This window comes from Acomys minous, assembly GCF_964271855.1.
Source record: "Acomys minous genome assembly, chromosome: 19".
NCBI classification, from domain to species: Eukaryota; Metazoa; Chordata; class Mammalia; order Rodentia; family Muridae; genus Acomys; species Acomys minous.
Genome location: NC_140499.1, coordinates 23534951 through 23554326, shown reverse-complemented (window position 1 = coordinate 23554326; position 19376 = coordinate 23534951). Strand labels below are relative to the sequence as shown.

The 19376-nt window shown below is 33.8% G+C and overlaps 1 protein-coding gene across 2 annotated transcripts in view; it reads right to left on the bottom strand.

The window, feature by feature from the left end:
* Nucleotides 1-715: 715 nt before the first annotated feature.
* Nucleotides 716-19376, bottom strand: part of PCDH10 (protocadherin 10) — a 56996-nt gene continuing 38335 nt past the window's right edge. Inside the window, exon 5 of one of the 2 annotated variants that reach the window (XM_084768316.1) lies at nucleotides 716-1278. In XM_084768316.1, coding sequence (XP_084624442.1) covers nucleotides 1208-1278 — 71 coding nt within the window. In that variant the 3' untranslated portion in view covers nucleotides 716-1207. Of the gene's footprint in view, nucleotides 1279-13101; nucleotides 17414-19376 lie in introns of those variants that run through there. The other variant, XM_084768318.1, reaches the window with a different exon arrangement.

Here is a 19376-nt window from a genome sequence, read left to right as displayed (position 1 = left end):
TGAATTAAAGCCCCCTACAGTAGGAGTTGGTGTTCTAAGTTGCTAAGCCATCTCTCCAGCCCTCTACTTTTAAATACTCTGAATGTGTGTGTTATGGCCCTGGAAAACGCTTCCATGTGGAAGAGAACCCTTATATGTTGCTGGGATGTGGAAAGGTTCATGCTGCCATGTGAGTTTTTCTGCGGACTTCATGAAATGTGATGTCTATTATCTCTGGCTTGACAGCTTGGGTAGATAATTCTTACCTTATAACACTCCGTTTTATGATGGATTGTTCTGGAAAGGAGGTAAAGCTTCTGTTAGTCTTTTTTCACTGCACTGGCATTCACACTTTGGTACTAAAAGAATAACAAATATGAATGGATGGGGCCATTCCCAGGCTGGATTCTCCTGCTAGGGAAGGCAGTCCCTTCAGTTAAAGACTCTTCGATAATCTGTCAGAAATGGGCAGTGCTGTGTAGAGCTGTTCATTTCTATATCTCATTTTGGATTGATGTACACGCACTTTTATATTCTTCAGTTCGATATAACATTTGGCCTTTCATGTTCCCAGTTTAAGCTACAGGGAATTCAAAGATATTTCAAAGTGTAATTATACCAATCTGCATATAAAAGGCTATACGTCCTACAGAGGGTTTTATGAAAAAGCAAACGCTTTCAAAGAAGAAAATTAGAAGTAATTCCCACAACTGAAACTCACCAAAGTTAATGCATATTTCATTTGATGAGAACACTTTATTTTTAAGCCAATATATTAATACAGAAAATGATGGGGAAATTGTGTCTATGTGTGTGTGATGTTTGTGTGTGCATGTGTTTGTGTGTGCACGCACGCGTGCGTGCGTTAAGTGATGAGAAGTAAAGTAGAAGTGAAAATTGAAGAGCGAAGCAAAGAAACAGCAAGTGAATAATACATACGTTGTTTGGAAAAATAGCCACATCACATCAGAATAGTTAATGATCTTACAACTATAACGGACAAAGAATTCCTCAGTTATCTATTGTATTAGCTATCTATTGTTGCTAAACAAGACTCCCAAGAAGAGAGCAGCAGCATCCTCCCATATTTATCTCACAGTTTGTGTGGTTTGGAATTAGTGCAGCTCAGTTAGTCCCTTGCTGGAGTCTCTCAGATTTGTAGTTACGCTGTTGTCTGGGGTGCTGGCTTATCCAAAAGCTCAAGTGGAGAATAAGCTTCCGAGCCCAGTTACGCGGTTGTTTGCTTGCCTCCATCTTTAGTCAAATGAGCCTCTCCACGCAGCTGCATCCACAGCATTTCTGCAAACAGCACAAGAAACAAGGAAACAGTGTACAAGGAGCTTCTCAAAGGGAAAGCCGACGTAGATGCTGTTCTACCCTGATGCCACAGAGATAACCCTGCCTCCTCCCACAGGGACCTCTTGGAGGTGGCTGTTATATTCCAGTTCCATTCAAAAGAAAGCACTGAATAACAGAGGCTGTGTCCCTCCATGTGTGTTCATCCAAAGTCATTTTTATCCAATAAAAAAGTGTGAATGATCTTTTAAGATGGAAGTCCTCTAAAGATTTTTAAATTTAAGAAACGTACAGTTTTTAAACAAACCCTTTAGCTATATTTTTTCAAACATACTGTTCTCCAATTTAAACTTTTTGAATTCAGAAAAGAAAATTTACAATTAAAATTGTAAGAAAGTGACATATTTTTTTAATTTTTAAAAATCTTTTGAGAGTAGAATATTAGCATTTAGGAAAGCTCATAAACATAATTGTGGGATTCTAAACCTAACAGAGTACTTAGCAGAGAACTTGAGCAACATATGGTTATCCTAGTCCCAAACAGTAAACTGTGTCTGTATGTGCCAATTCTTAATTACCAGCTCATTAACACGCAGGTGTCAATTGCTGGTGGCAAAGGCAATACCCACATGGCCTAGTTTCTGTCATGCACAGTGTAATTAAATTGACCTCCAGTGCTGAAGCTTGCTAGTTCCCTGTTACTATTTAGACACTAATTCAGGTCCTAATCAAATCAGGACAATATGGCAAATAAAGTAACATAATAAAAAACCTATTCTATTTTATGCTATTTTAAAAAACTGAATCTAAATAATCACTGGTGCTAGAAATAAGATAACAAACAACAATGTACAGCACACATATTGGACAAAGGGTAAAGTGTTTTCAAAAGAAAAGGTATAAATATATTATTCTAAAAGTGCCATTTAGGTAAATGAACTATGTTTACAATGATTTTAAATGTTGATATGTAATAAGGGGAATACATAGTTTACTTTTACATTTGAATTTTTAATTCAAAATATGATTCCATCTCAAACATAATAGCACTTTTCAGTGAAGTCATAGAAATAATAAATCTTTGTTAACTGGAATTAGACATCTAAGGTTTGAAGAAATGAGGGCTTTGACTGTCTGCTGATACTGTTCCATGAATGTCACCAGAGTGAGCTATGTGGAAAGTTCATTTTCACGCTTCAGGTTAAAGAAACAGAAGAGGCAATTTTTTGTACTAACCTTTCTTCCTCTTAAAATTTTCCTAATGGAAATATGTCAACACAGAAGGAGCAATAAAAGAAATGTGAGAAATCATCTCATACATTTGGGAACTTTAAGCATAATCAGTGTACCTGACATAATTTAATTCTTAGTGACAAAATGAGTAGGACAAAAATACAAGATTAATTCCACAGAAAATTCCAAAGGCTCAAAAACTGATCCAGCAAATTGGCTAAGGAATGAGAGTGAAACTAAGCCATAAGCAGGTTCAAAAATGCCATTAAGATGTCATTATACCTCACAGATGCCCTCATCTATGTGCACAGGTAGGTGATCAAGTGTACACTCTATTTGGAAGAAAAGTTTATCCTCTTAGAGGTTAACACAGACAGTGCCTAGATTGGAAGACATCAGGCGGAGTTTAATGTCTGATTGTGATAGAAGAAAAGTCTACGTCTTTAGTTGCCCAGGTTTCTTTTAACTTTCAGTGTCCAAGTACCAAGGATTATGCCTTTAGGCAGATCTCAAAAAAAGTCTTGAACATCTAACTTACTGAAGGAAAATATACCTAACCACAGTAACACAAATTCTTTAATTAAATGATTCAGCTAACTGACAATATATACCTACATACTCAGTAAACACTTCTCACCAACAGTTTGCCATCAAATTCTATTGGAAAGATAGTCAAGTGATACATTTCTATTTTTGTTGTTGAGATTACGTCCAAAATCTTATACATGTGAGGAATATCTGTACTATTGTGTTAATTCCACTTATGTAACATATTTATCATAATTCCATGAAAGAGACACTATTCATGAAGATGTCTCTCATCCAGACATTCAGGTGAAGGGGAAAAGATATTAAATATAGGGAAAGAGTTCAAATGAGTGTATGAAGGAATATGAGGGAAATTTTTTTAGAATTAAGATTATAAACATAATAAACCTTTAAGCCCAATGGAAAGTTAGCAATAAAAAATTAGAAGATAAGCATGTAATAAACAACGCCAAAGTGATCCGAGAAAGTAGATTCTGAAAATAGGTCTAAGAAAAACCAAACAGGCTGGAGAGATGGCTCAGAGGTTAAGAACACTGACTGCTCTTCCAGAAGTCCCGAGTTAAATTCCCAGAAACCACATGGTGGCTCACAACCATTTATAACAAGATCTGAAGCTCTCCTTGGCATGAAGGTGTACTTGCAGGACAGAGCACTGTATACCTCCTAATCAATAAATGAATATTAAAAAACAAACAAAACAGCAATTAGTTGAGGAAGTTCAATCTCTAAGTAATAAAGTTTCTGTAATGACGGAGAGTAAGAAAAGATAATGACCTAAAATTTTAAGAGCTTTTTTCAAAATCTTAAAGGTTCGCTTGATGGGTCAAAGAACTTACCAAATGCCTTCAGTATTAGTTAAAATAGATACACATCAAATTATATGCTAGTATGATCTTTCAGAACTTGATAATAAAGAGATCACTCCATACATTTACAAAGAAGTTAGGAGACCTTCAGAAAAACATGACTTATGAAAACATTCTACTTTGGAAAACAGCCTTTTGACCTTTCTCAAACAATCTAAGAATGGAGAGTTAAGTATGATAGGCAGCTCTGGTTCTCAGAGAGGCCAAGGTCTACTGGTTCAAGCCAGCTTAATGGCTCTGTCCTTAGAGTATCGGATTCAAATGGTTCTTCTGACTCCCAAGGATTTTATCCTAGTTACCATTAACTGTCAATTTGACACAGCCTAGAGTTACACGAAAAAAATAATCTCAATCGAGTTATTGCCTGTATCAGATCGGACTATGGGTGTGCGTGGGGGGATTCTCTTGATTGTTACTGATATAAAATGGCAAAGCCCACTATGGGAGGCACCTTCCTTAGTCTATATTAAGTGAGTAGCCAAGCCAAGTGTGAAACCCAGTAAACAGCATTTCTCCATGTTTTTTTTTTTTTTTTTTTTTTTTTTTTTTGCCTTCTAGTTCTAGTTTGAGTTCTTTCCCTGACTTTCTCAGCGATGGACTGTGACTTACAAAGGTATGCCACATCAACCCTTTCCTCCCCAAATTTTCTTTAGATCAGAGCGATTTACCACTGTAAGAGAACCAATCAGACAGCAGAAGTCCACATCCAAGGCCACTCATATCCTAGCACTACAGGTCTATAAATGTCAACCATATATCTGAATAAACTGCTTTTAAGTAACATTATAGGCAAGATACACTGTGGGAAACTGTCCTCCAACTTTTCAGACAAGTAAATTTTCCTAATATATGACTGAATCTGTGTGTGAGGGGGTGAACCTGTGCACACACTGGTGACTTAACTCTTGGCATTATGCATGCTTTTCATTCTATGACTGGCCTACACCCACAGCCCATTCAGTCATATTTTCAAATGAAGTTGTCTTTCTTCCTTTTCTTAGTCCTTTGTATGTCAAATTAGTTGGCCTGTCATGCGGCCAAAAGCTGGACTTGATTCCTGTAATAAGGAAAAACAAAACACACACACAAAAAAAACCAAAACATAACAAGCAAACAAAATGTCTTGATTGAATAAAATAGTGAACAGCTTGGTCTTGGTTTAACCACAATTCAATAATATAAGAGAATGCTATCACTATATGTGCTAAAGAAAACACTTTTCAATCACTTATGGATTGAGATATCATTGAGGGTGACAATGACATTTACTTCATTTCCCAAAATATACAATGTTCAGTCCTATTGTGTGCACTAACAGGTATGTGCAGGTCTAAGTGCACATGTGTGAATGTAGGAACTTTAAGTCAGCATGGAATGTCTTTTATTACTTGCTAACTTATTTATTGAGACAAAGTGTCTGATTGAACCTATACCTTCTAAATTCAGGTAGGCTGGCTGTCCAGTAAGCCCCAAGGATGTTCTATCTTTTCTTCCACAGTACTGGGATTATAGCTGTGTACCAACTCTTTTTGTCTTAGTGCTGGGGATCAAATGTAGGTCCTCATGTGTGTGTTGCAAGCACTTCTAGACTGAGCCATCTCCTTTGACTCAACAATATTGAGTTCTTGAAAAGAGAATCAATCAATTTTAATGTCCCTCTAGATGCTAGACAGACTGTTTAAAAGGGATGAACTTTCTTTTTTAATTTTATTTTTTATTAATTTATTCTTATTACATCTCAACGGTTATCCCATCCCTTGTATCCTCCCATTCCTCCCTCCCTCCCATATTCCCCTTACTCCCCTCCCCTATGACTGTGACTGAGGGGGAATTCCTCCCCCTGTATATGCTCATAGGGTATCAAGTCTCTTCTTGGTAGCGTGCTGTCCTTCCTCTGAGTGCCACCAGGTCTCCCCATCCAGGGGAAGTTCTTAGAGAATGTTCCTTCAAGTTTCCAAGTACGAGGTAAACCCTTTGTTAGAGCTCTGTGGTGATATAAATCCACATTTCCTGTGGTTTCCATTGCCTATGCCAGTACACACAAGTCTATGTTTTCTTTGTTGTCAGTTCCAGAGAATATCTATCAAGTGCATGTTTTTGAAGACTGTGTCTCAAAGTGGTCTTCTTTCTCTTGGCATGCACCTTTTCATCCTAGCGAAACATTGCTTCTTTCTAGAAATCTCATCTCATATTCAAGTTATAAGTTCATGTCAAGGCTCTAAAGATCTTAAGGTAATGTTCCTGTCATTAGCCCTCATAACTAGTGTGGTCAAGAGGGCTTCCAACAGTACTGTGCTATTGTTTACCTACTCTTGATGACTAGACCTTAGCCAAAGAGGTTTTATTTGTTTTGCTTTGTTTTCTTTTGTTTCTATCAGAAAATATTTGGCATAATTGTTTATTTTTGCTCACAAATAGGACTTACAGCTAAGGTCTTGCTCATTTGAGTTTGAGGAATATTGTTTTGCTCCATTCATGCTTGCAACCACAGTGGCACTGTGTGGTGTTGTGTCAGCCCACATGCCCTCAAAGTATATGATTGACACTTTTCTGTTTTTCCCATCAGTCTAGTCAACATCAGGTATATGTGTTATTTGCCTCCATAATCTGAGTGTAAGACTTCTTCACTAACTAATGGTATGGATGGTAGGCAGTTTCAAGAATGCTTTCCATTCCTTCTTATTTTTCTTTGTGTATTTCAATAAATCAATTAAACTATACTAATCTCTCTTGCAGAGAGGTTATCTCCGTTATTAAAACCCTCTATCTTGGAGAGAATCTTATTGAGACATGGCATATTTACAAAGAAATAAAATAACAGGCATTGGTTCTCAACCTGTGGGCCATGACCTACACAAAGATTCTATAGCAGATATTTGTATTACAATTCATAAAACTACCAAAATTACAGTTACACAGCAGCAACCAAGTAATTTTATGTTTGGCAGTTACCACAACATGAGAAACTGCACTAAAGGGTTGTAGCATTAGGAAGGCTGAGAAACATTGTTAAAGGAAGGGGAAATGCCATCTTGCAAGGAAGCTTAGGTTCAGCTAGTAAATAACTCAGAATAGGTTCAGGAGTTCCCTAAATTAATAAAAAAAAAAAATCAAAGGGTACCACTTCCCCTAAGAATACATAAGTTGTAGACACTGCTGAGAGTCATGCTCAGATAAACTGAGTTTCTTGGAATAAGCAGAGATCCACACCCTCCAGCCCCAGAAATACCTGAAAGACACAGAGAACAATTGAACTGCATGGTAGGTATTAACACCAAGTCTGTTGAAGGGGACACTATCCAACTTTTTGAGTTTCCTACAGGATGTGCTGTGTGTTCCAGGTTTCCAACTGGTTTGCAATGGGATTTGGTGATGCAGCTGTTTGTGAGTCATTTCTCCTCCTGTAAGTAACTCCACAGCCATTTAAATGACCCCAGTAAAATTCATTTGTTCACTAAGTTGGACTTAAGTGTTATCTGAATGTTGCCTATTAATTCCCTATCTGAAATTAGTTGACGTTTGTTTGGGTCTTCCCAGACATACTGTCGTCACCCAACACTCTCAGTTGTCAGGGTGCATTAGACACATAGTGATTTTTTAAAGCCAAATTCTCAGACTTATATTTGGTGAAGTATAGTTATTCAGTATGATTTGGGGGGAAAGGCACTCTTATTTATTTAACTCTAGATTTACTTATTCAATATCCATAACGCATGCTATTAAAAGGAATAAAATATATGCATGAAAACATTTTATTTTAATGTAACCCTATATACCCAATGTGAAACACAGATGAGCATGTGGTTCAGAAATAAAATAGAAAATTTAAACTCTAAAGCAAGTGTTGATTCTCTAACTTATTGGTGTATTAGCAAAGATAACTGCTGTTGGTGATTCAATGAGTAACAGACACAGAGTGAAAAACTAGCTTAGAACAGGTTGAAAATTCAGAGGGAAAACAATGGATTAATTAGGTGTGAAAGTTATGGGAAGATTCTTTCTTGAGTTTGTCAAGATTTATCTTGTCTTTTTATTCATAATATTAGGATATAGAGAGCAACAAGGCTCTGTTCTACGCTAAATTACTGTTTATGGGAAGAATTCACTTAGAAAGAAAACACACAGAAATGCTATCAGTTTCTACTAAATGCTACCATAGGTGTAATAAGCATTGAGAACATTAAATAGGATATCCTTAAAATATAAATTTATGCCTTTGAAATATTTAATAAAATATTTGAACTCAGATTAAAGGGAAATATAAATAAGTTACACAACTGTTTTATCTTTTATTTTTACTTTTTATATTAGTTATGTGGTGTTATGTGTATGTCACAAAAGATGATAGAGGGGGTGACTTTGTCTTTTTCTTTTATACAAGAAAAGCATGCTTTCTTCTATATACTCTAGACAATTTGTTTAGATATTAAGAAATTTAAAATATTTAAAATTGACAAATGGCATATGCAAATCCATTCCATGAAAATATGATTCATGAAAAAAGTTTCCTGGAACAAAAATTTAAATAATAACCACAAAATATTATACAAAGAATTATTAGAATGTAGGTTAACTACTAACATTTACTACCAAGAAAAAACTATAAAATTACATTGTATTATTCATACATTTTGCCTTTCTGAACTTCTTGGGTAGTTGGCACAGTGAAATTTAAATGAAAAAGAAAGACTGAAAATCCCTTTTACAAACAAGATTATATTCCTGTAGATGAACTTTCTTTTCAGCATGTCCGATAAAGGAAGCTGGTTTATATAAGAAAAACAAAGCCACATCTTTTATTCTGTCCTATCCATTGTCAGGCAGATGGCCATCTACCAGTGAGGCCCTGGGATTTTTCAAAGGGCTTTACACTCTTTCCCTTTTCTCTGTTTGGCCTAAAAGAAAAGTGTGTTGCGTTGTTGGTTGTTGCACAAGTTACAAGGTCACAATTGGCTTAATGAAGGCCAGTGTTCTTATCTTATTAAAGCAAATTTGAGTGATGATTAGTTCTTGTCAGTGTTCACTTCCATCATTATTATTGCATGTGATACTGTGATAGTCTCTTTTCTACAGGAGCCAGGAGCGTTGCTGGAAACTGTTTCTTTCCATGGGATGTGAAAGTGGATCAGTGGGTACAGCACTTGCAGCACAGGCGTAAGAACTGGAGTTGGACCAACCCAGCACCCATGAAAAAGCCAACACAACCGATCAGCCCTTAACTGCGGCACTAGTAGTAGGAACTGAAGGGGGACAGATAGATCCTGGAAGCTCCTTGGCCAGCCAGCATAACTGACAGGGAGCTTGACATTCAGTGAGGGAGCTTGTTTAAAGAAATAGGTACAAGGGAAACTATCCTATGCTGACCTCTAGCTTCTACACATGTGCTCTAATACATGAATGTGCACAGACCATGAGGACAAAAATGTATACTACACACAAATGTACCAAAATTATTTCATACAATTAAAGGGTATATATTTTGGTTAATCACTATTCAAAGACCTAAAGTTTAAAAACCTCTTAATGTCTCTGTTTGACACAACAACGTTGTTTATATTTGGAAATTCACTTCTGACATAGAGGCAGTACCTTGAGTCAACAAGACAAGTTTTGACACTACCAAGTGACTTTATCAAGTACTACAGAGTGTTTCGTGTACCTGTGCAGTCAGCTGTTAGTGTCACTCAGTTTTCCATCATTCCGACTGTTAAAATTTTAAGTATATATTGTAATTTAGAATCCATGTGGCTTCTTTGAAGTGAATAATATCTGCAAGCTTTTTCATTGAGGTGCTGGGAATTTGTCCATGAGTATCTCTCAGAGTAGACAAGGTTTTTCTAACTACACTGCACTTCCAACCCTATATATGCTTCTGTGAGTTTATAGACACATGTCAAAACAATGTTAAGAAGGTGAAAATCTATGAAAATATTCTGAAGAGATCATTTAATATTATTACATTTAAAAATACAATGTAAGTCTACTTATAAGTGTTTTACCGAGGCTTTGAACTAAAACCACCCAATTAATATTTATTTTTATTAACTTTACACTTCAATTCATCTCTCTCTCACACACATACATACACAAACACACTTCTTTCTGATTTAAAGTTACTTGGTATGTTGCAGTGTATATTATCTTTTTATGGTCCTTATAAATCCTTTTATAAATGATACTTTTCAAATAATACCAAAAGAAGTCATCAGTCTTGGAGTTATTTCATGGTGTTAAAAAAAACCCTAAGACAGATTAGTGATAATGAAAAGTTATTGAATAACTTAGTAATTTAGTGTTCTTGCTAATAGCTCCATCTCAAATCACACATACTTTTAAAAGAAACAGAATGATTGAGAAATTTAAATTTGACTATTTTTTATATTATTAATTGTTTTATAAAAATAAGGACAAGAAATATTTCCTGGGGCTATAAAGATGGCTCAGATCTTAAGATTGGTTGATATTTAAATTTGTTTACCACAGCCACATGAAAAAAAAATACAGCTGACAGCTCCATGGGATCCAGAACCTTCTTCTGGTCTTCTCCGACACCCAAAAATACATGTCATACATTCACACAAAACACAAATGCGTGCACATAAGTAAAATAAAAACTAACCTTGGGAAAAAAGAGAGAGATTTCACTAATTTAATAATAAAGCTTACTTTCTGCCCTCTATAATCCCACACATGACCGCCTCTGTCTATTTTTTTCCTGTCCTGCTACTGAGAAAAGTTGCTTACAAAGAGGGAAGGGAAAGGAAAGACTAGGGATTCCCATTCACATAATGTGACTGCAGTGTTAATACAGTGTCCTTTGTCTCCAGAGAGACTGGTTAAAGAATTTTAGAATAACCATCAAAGGAAAATAAAGGGACAAAATATCCCACATTATCACCATCCACATGATGGTCTCACTTATATTTCTTCATGAATTAAGAATTCCTTGTAAAATTAAAGCGCGCCTTTGGGAGCATCAGTTTGATTACTGATTGGTATGGAGCACATTCTTTTAAGTGGAACATATAAAGGAATTTACTAAATTCAAAGGAATAAAGAATTCTAGCAATGTTTTAAACATCAAAGGGCAAGCCTAAGGAAGCAGGCTCTTACCAGACAGAGGCCTCCAATTAGAAGTATTAAGCAGTCCGATTTCATCTGAGAAGATTCTGAAGACTGCCTTAAGTAATTGTGAGAATGAATAGAAGACATGCAAAAATGATAATCCTATGCTAGAAAGATCCCATTAAATGTTCAGTATTCCCAATGAATATTCAGAAAGGCCATCGGTATCAAAGGTGTAGCCCTCGCACATTCAGATTTCTGTTTTATTCTTTTTTTCCATCTTTTTTAAAAATTAATTTATTCATATTACATCCCAATGGTTATCCCATCCCTTGTAGGCACAAATTATTATTTTAAAGTTTCTGAGGACACTGAATGAGAACTGAACCTTAGATAAGGGTGAGTGTGCTTCCTGCTCTGCGATCTTCAGGCAAATGAAGACAAACAGCAAATAAGTGGAAACCCTAAGAAGTGTAGACTCACCTTCAGGTTTTGAAATTATCCTTGCTTAGCTATAAGTTTCTAGTATGCTTAGATGTTTTCCATTTGCAGATTGTGTTCTACAGTGTTTTAAAATGATGATGGTGATCAAGTGATTAAAATGATTAATAATAATATAATAATAATAATAATACTTAATAATAAAATGGATGCTAATAACAACAACCTATCTAAAATTTAGCACTGTTGTGTGAATTTCCTCTAAAGGAGCTCACTTAATTCTCAGGAGAAGTTGTATAACTCATAATACTTATTCGTATTGTACAAAGAGTAGACATTCTATCAGAAGTGAAGGACCTTTCCAGAATTTTGCCCCTCACTCTCTATTGCATGAAACAGTTTAAAATTGAAGTAGAGATCATATGGCTCATTTTGTTGCAAGCATTTGGGGGAATAAATCTTAGCAAAAATGCTATTTTGCAGTGTACCTTGGTTCACACATACATCTGAAAAATTTTAAAGTGAACAATTGTCTTTTAAAAGAATGATGTGCTTTGATACTGTTGTAGCTATATTTTTACTGTAATTATTTAGCTTTATATATATTTATGCTAATATTTATTCTAAAATAATCTTAGAATCCACTGATTATTTTGATCACTTAACTTTCATCATTTCCCTATTATATGTTTTACTATTTATTATATGTTCACTATTATATGTTTTCTTGTAATTTGCTTGGTTTCTTAAGCAAACTAGAATTTTCATGAAGTAAACTGTAGTAACATATTCTTAGGACTTCAGGATTAGGTCAGTAAGTAGAAATTTTTACCTCTGGAATGTATTTTTTAATGGAAAAATTGTTGATATGGTCTTCAGAGAAAAATGACAAAAGAATGAAGAAGGAACATAGGCCATAATTATTACTAGTAATATTTCATGGAGAATTATCATCCCAATTTATTTTTTCGATAGTAAAGAAGTTTAAAGAAAAACATATCCTAACCTTTAACTTGTTGTCTGATAAAATGAAGCTTTTACTTGAGTGTATTAGTATTAAACTAATAAAAATTAGTTATAAAAATCACACGTGAGAATAAGAGGCACAATTTTTCAACCTTTGGGTTCTCAAGAGCTAAGTTTCTAAGTATTCTAACATTGTTTAAGATGTGCCTCCTCTACTGTCATTCAAATTTTCTTCTCTGAAAATGATACCTATATGAATATTCTTCTTGCATTTCCATGAACTTTGACTATGAAGTGATAGGTTTCTCTCACTTTAAATAAAATGTTTTCTTAATTTCTTGAAGGCACTCATATTTTATGTAGCTATATGTTAATCTTTCTGAATCCTTGATATTTCTTCAAAAGTTTTAAATTAAAATAATCCAGTACCAATCAGAAAATAAATGTTGCCTTAATGATGTTGGGGTGATGCTGAGGTTTATGTGGAATTAAACGCCTGCACTCAATCTTTAAATATGGCAAAACTCTTCAGTTTCTACCATATGTTCTTTCAAGTGATACATAATTGTCCTTTAGACCTGTGATATTAAGACTGAAATTACTAAGTCAGCATCAGTCATTTTTATACGTAGGGTAACATTTTGCAGATGGTTTTATTCAAAGCTCCCATGACGTCAGTGGAAGATCCATGCATGGAAAGATGGTGTGATATGTATCCTAGTTTTATTTATTTTGTATGTATACAGCAGTATAAAATAATATATTACATTTACACGCATATTACTTATGTATGGTTATAGCATTCACAGTCACAACACTGTAATTAAGACTGAAACTCATCTGTTATAATACCCTGTTTCACTCACAGATAATTGTCTCAGACGTGTCCGAAGAACTGACACTCCCTGCTTACGTTCAGCTCAAGGACATATGGATGTTTGGGAAATGCGAGTTCTATATTCCAGAAATTTTTAAGTCGCATGTGAAAATGTAATGTTTTCTACATCTGGAATGTGGTATTTTCACACTCCTCAAAAACATCTGGAGAGAAAAACTTCAAACTAAGCATCTGACGAGTTTTCAAGAAATAATTTTTTTTCTAATTTTACAAATACTTAAAAAAAATAACAGTGATTAGAAACACATGCATGCACACTGAAAGTATTAGAATCAAAGTCATATTATTGCCTGCTATACTCTGGCGGCATACAGCTACCAGCATTCCGACAGAATGCTACGATCTAAAACCTAAGCCGAGTGTTTGCAGAAAAAAAGTCTCTACTAAACAGTTTTACAGATTACTGAATAAGGGTTTTGTCTGACTTTTCGGAGGGAAATTTCTTGAAGTACTAACGATATACAAAATAACTTTACTACTTCAGGATGTAAAAAATACTGAATGTAGTAATTTTCTGGTTTTCCTTGTTTAAAAAGAGAACATAAAAAGGATGTTAATGCAAAGCCTTTACCACTACAAAATTAGACTTGAGAAAAGATTGAGAACACAAAAAAGTTGCAGTATGCAAAAATATATGATTCCAGCAAAATTATAGAGTATACCAATATTAAAGTTTTTTGTTAGTCCTACAGGTATTTATATCACACATAGATATGAGGGAGGAAGTAAAACACAACGACAAAAACAACGTCATTATCTTCAATACCATAAATGCCTTATTTATGTTGGCAAACATTCACCACATTCAATTTGATCGACCCCGCTCCATATACAATTTAGCCGGATTCCATCCTAATATCAGTGCCTACTTCTGGCAGCCTGCATGTCATGATCTGCAGGGAGAGGTTTCTGCTTCGTGGAAAAGCAAGAGAACTTCAACATTTCAGAGAATCGAGGACAAATTATAGCACAAGCATGAAACAAAAGAGAATGAATAATGAAAATATTTATATCATCTATATAATTTCTAATTCACAAGTTTTGATAAAGGCATTGCATTTAGTATTTTCCTAAAACTAAGTATACATATTTCCTAAAAACGGGGACACATTTATATTGTTGACATTGTTATATCTTTTAATTAATTATGATGCAATATTTATATACTTGACTTAAGGTGACTTTACAAAATTATGCTCACAGATTAAAATTATAATCTTACTTGTGGATGAAATATTCCTAAAAAATTGTCATTTGACATACCATTGAAACCGTACAACACTCTTTCCACAGGAAAATTTTTGAGTTTTACTGCTCTAAAACTAATTTGACTAAATAAGGAGTAGTTCCATTTTTTATTGTAAGTGTTTTGTGGATGAAACACTGTCTAAAACTATTGTTTCCCTTGAACATGTACACGATAGTAGCAGACTGGATATTAAAAATGATCAGATGAAGTGTAATGCCTACACTTAACTATCCTGATGTGCTTGGTGAAGCGTCCTGTAGTATTTCATTACTTTTTTGTCTCACTGTTTTTTTGTTATAGTCTTTGTCACGGATACACAATATTTAGTGAAATTGTATCTCCACTGTTGCCTCTGATTTATCCTGCATGCAGTAATTGATAAATGACACTAGAATTTAGTATTGTGCGTCAAAATAATTTTCCTCCTCAAATTATGTATGTTTTGGTAGAAATAATGATACAATTTAAAACTGTCATACTAATTCCTCTAGAGAGTTGCTGTTATATATAAAGCATAGCTAATGCAACTATGTGTCAGGAAATGATGTAGAAAGTATATTGCATATGACACAAGAGATTTTTTAAAAATTTTAGAATCAAATGAATTAGTACCATCATTGTATGTTAAGTGAACATGAAAAGATGAATGTGGATCTTAACCCATGACTGCAAATTGAACCAAAAATGGTTTTAATTAATGCTAAGTGATTCAACAAGAAAACCACTTTTTTGATTGAAAAGCAATGAGGAAAAAAACATTTTTCTAGTTAAATTATATATAACATTGTACTAAAATACTCTATCATGTAGTATGCCATATATTTGAGAAAAGATTGCTACGGCACCCAGTGAGTGTATGTGCTCTTGAATCACACATGGACAACTGGTTTCTTTTTCAACAGGTTCCCCAGAGACAGGATTCTGTTCACATTATATTGCTGTGAGCTAATTGGTATTGTGATATATTATTATATAATTTCATAGTGTCAAAAGAAGGATGCTGGATACAACTCTAAACTAATACCGAAAGGACCAGTGACTGCATGTATGAATTTTAATGATAAATCTTAATTATAAGTTTATTTTAAATCATATGAAATTAGATGGATCTCATTTGTTAAGTGTTATATTTTAGTCCATGCTTTCTCATCATGTAGCTCAAAATACTAGTGAGCATATAAGCATATATGAAAATAAAGATTAGCATTTTAAAATGAGCCTATAATTTGGGCTTGGAAAATATCATGATATCGTTTTGGAATCTTTTTAGATGGCAGTTAAATTTATTCCATGATTTGCTTGGATGAATCTCTCACATTCTCTGATTCTTATCCCTCCCCTGTTTCAACAATCAACAGACAACAGCAGAAAAAAATATGTGAACTAAAAGAAAATACATCTTTCTGAATTTAATAATTACCCTTGTTGACATGAAAGTAGAACACAAAATTAATTTTTCAAGACTAGCCAATGAAGAATATTACCATTAATAAAACACTGACTACATTTAAGCTATAAAATGTTTACATATAATATTGAAACAGTAATGTAACATGTTTCTATCTCCAAATTTACTTGAACTTTTTAAATTTAGAGATTTTAAAAAATATTTTATTGTTAATATGTACCAGCTCCAATAATTATATTTATATACCTCTATATATTCATAATATAGAGTTATAGATTTTTATGCATGTTTACTTAAGAGTCACAAAACTATGTAAAACTATGTAAAATAAAATTCTATGAATTATATGATGAGAACGTCTTAAAATAGTAATCTTCAGTTACATATTTTACACCACAAAATGTACAGACACCCAGATTTTTCCTAACAACAAATACAGATGAATTTATAGTTCTTTATAAAAGCATTAAGTGATGCTAAATTCAAAGCCGTGGAAATAGAATCGGAATCATGTAGACTGCTCGATGTTTTGAAACTACATCTTCTGTGCTCCGCCTGACAATATTAACAGCTACATCTTTGGCATTGAAAATTCACAATGAGTTCTTGACAAAATTTTGCAGCTTAGAACTTCACTTTCTTTTAAAGAAAAAAAAATACAGGGTTGAGCAAGTTATGAAAATTAGGACAAACTATTGATAATGTTTCTCAGTTAATCTTAGGGACCCTGAATTGCCTTCTGGTTTTTTTGTTTTTTGTTTTTTTTTGTATGGTGAGGGCTGTATGAATTCATTTAAAAACCAACTAATTTGTACCACATCTTAGGAAAATTATATAATATAATATATATTTTATATTTATTTAGAAGCTTTGAAATAGTACAGTAAACACTTTGCAACACGGTGTATAAACTACAGAATGTCTTTGATATTTTGTGGGTCTTAAGAATACAACATTTTTTTTAATAGCCCACAAATGAAAAGAACATAGTCACATCTCTCTTGTAAAGTTGGGATAGTGTGGGGAACACTTGGTCACACAAAAATAATATAAAACAGTCAAGTTTAAAACAGTGATATTGCATTTATAATGCACAAACTTCTTTTATCTTGATGACTGGCTTCTCATGGTGAATATAAACATCTAAAGGGCTCAGTGACATTTGGAGAGAGAAGGATAGATAGTGCTGTAAACAGGCACACACTGATCGGAGAGGCAACGCCGGTTGCCTATGGAGTTTCTACAGTCTGCACATTTCAACTCATTTCTCAGGCCTGCTGAGAGCAATTAGGTCCTACACGTGGCCACGATGTCTCCGCTGGAAATCTAACACTCAGCTACACACAACTAACTGGATGGCCAAGATAATGAAGTTGAAAAGTTGATGCTTTTGTTGGTCGACTCTGTGCAAATCATACTGCTTCGGGTAAGCTGCAGAATTGACTAGCATATCCTTTTCCGCGCTGTGAAAAAGAAAGAAAAATACTCTAAGAAAAAGTGGTTGATGTTTGGAGTTTAGAAATGCACATTTCTGCACATGAAATCATACAAAAGGAAACTTGGGGTTACCCTCTGTTTGAACCATGTTGTGTCATATAGCTGAGAACACTTAAGTTCTGTTGTTTGACATTCTGAAATTTACACTTTCGACATTAATAAATCCGTTGTGGATGGGAACTACATATTTAACATAGAAATCACAAATCATACAAAGATTAAGTTTTTAATTATCTATGGAACAATTCCTGCTTCACTGTCTGTGTATATATAATCAGAGTTTGGAAAAATGTATAAACATTAAATTGGTAGAACAAGTCTTTTAAAAATCTATAAAATTTTTATATATAATTTGCTTTAATAAACTTTACAATTATTATGTTTTAATCTAAAACTATAGAAAATATGGCCTTCAAAAACTCAAAGATGACTCATATTTTGCAGTTTTATTTTCATTTTTGATGTTATATAATAACTGTATTGACATAATTATCTAAACTCTTTCCATGGTGTATAATTTTTGAGCAGCTTTGACTGTAATAAGAATCAGCCTTTTCATAAGAATTCTAATAGCAAAATGAGGGAAAATATATTATCTCATGTTTCTAGTCCTGTAAAATATGTTAAAAAGAATAGTGCCTAGATTTAGTTATACAGATTTATGATGTTATATATTTTACTTAGCAGTAGTGTTGAAAGATATTTATTCTCCTTTTTAAATATCTTGAAAGATATTTGACCTTGAAAAAAATCAGAAGAGGATTACATCACTTAATTAGGAACTGAATCTAAAACCAACATAGATATAAAGATGTACCAAATGTTAAATAAATTCAACTGAGAATAAATCAGGCAAATGTATATTGTATTAGAAACTAAGGATTACAGTAACTAATGAAATGGAATTATTTTAGTGTGGTGAAATGTCTTTGCTTTAAGTGTAATATATTGATCAGCTTAGTTCGTCTTGGATAGTTCTACTATTTTCAAGTAGATGGTCTATTTTTTAGTTCCTTTGCCCTGATTCACATTCAAATATTGTCTCTGATCATTGAAGTGGCTTGAGCCTTTCTATAAGCAGCACACATGCCTGCTGGAAGTGTGAATATCAGGCACTCCTGTGGACAGAAACTAGACCCAAAGTGAGGATAGATGCATAGTAACAATGCTGGAAGTTGACAAAAATTATTTTCTTTTTTAATACAGTGATTCCTTGCATCTCATCATGCAGCACATGTAACATTGGATCACAAGTTGGCTATTATCACATGTAGTCACAATGTCACAGAGAGTGTTCTCTAAACAAACAGAATTGGATCTTTTAATAGATTTAAATCCCATTTTTACTCTTAACTTTAAACTTTTGTGATACATAGTAACTTAAATTAATTATGATGTCATTTGTTTATAACAGTCAGAACTGCAAATTATTTAGGGGGTTAGATACATACAGCCAGAGAAATTCAATTTACAAAATGAATTTGAACAAATCACTACAGTGGCTTGAATCTCGGTCTGAACCTGACATAATGGTGCAAGATCCAGAAAATTATCAAGAACTTTGGCAAGGTCTTTTACTTTCCCACCTTAGAAAAATATTCTTACTTCAAAACTGTTATTAGGGTTTTCAAACTAAGACAGTTTCCACCATAATTGTCCTCCCTCCTTCCTTCCTTCCTTCCTTTTCTTTCTTTCTTTTCTTTCTTTCTTTCTTTCTTTCTTTCTTTCTTTCTTTCTTTCTTTCTTTCTTTCTTCCATTTGTTCTTTAAGAAATTTTATCCCAGGAGTTTAAAGATACAAAAAACTCAGTAGTACTGTTATTCTCAACATACAACCTAATTCATTGTGAGGAAAAAGTGCTTCTTACATTAGCATAGATATGAACCCATGGGTAAATGATTCATCTAATAATAATAATAATATGTTTAA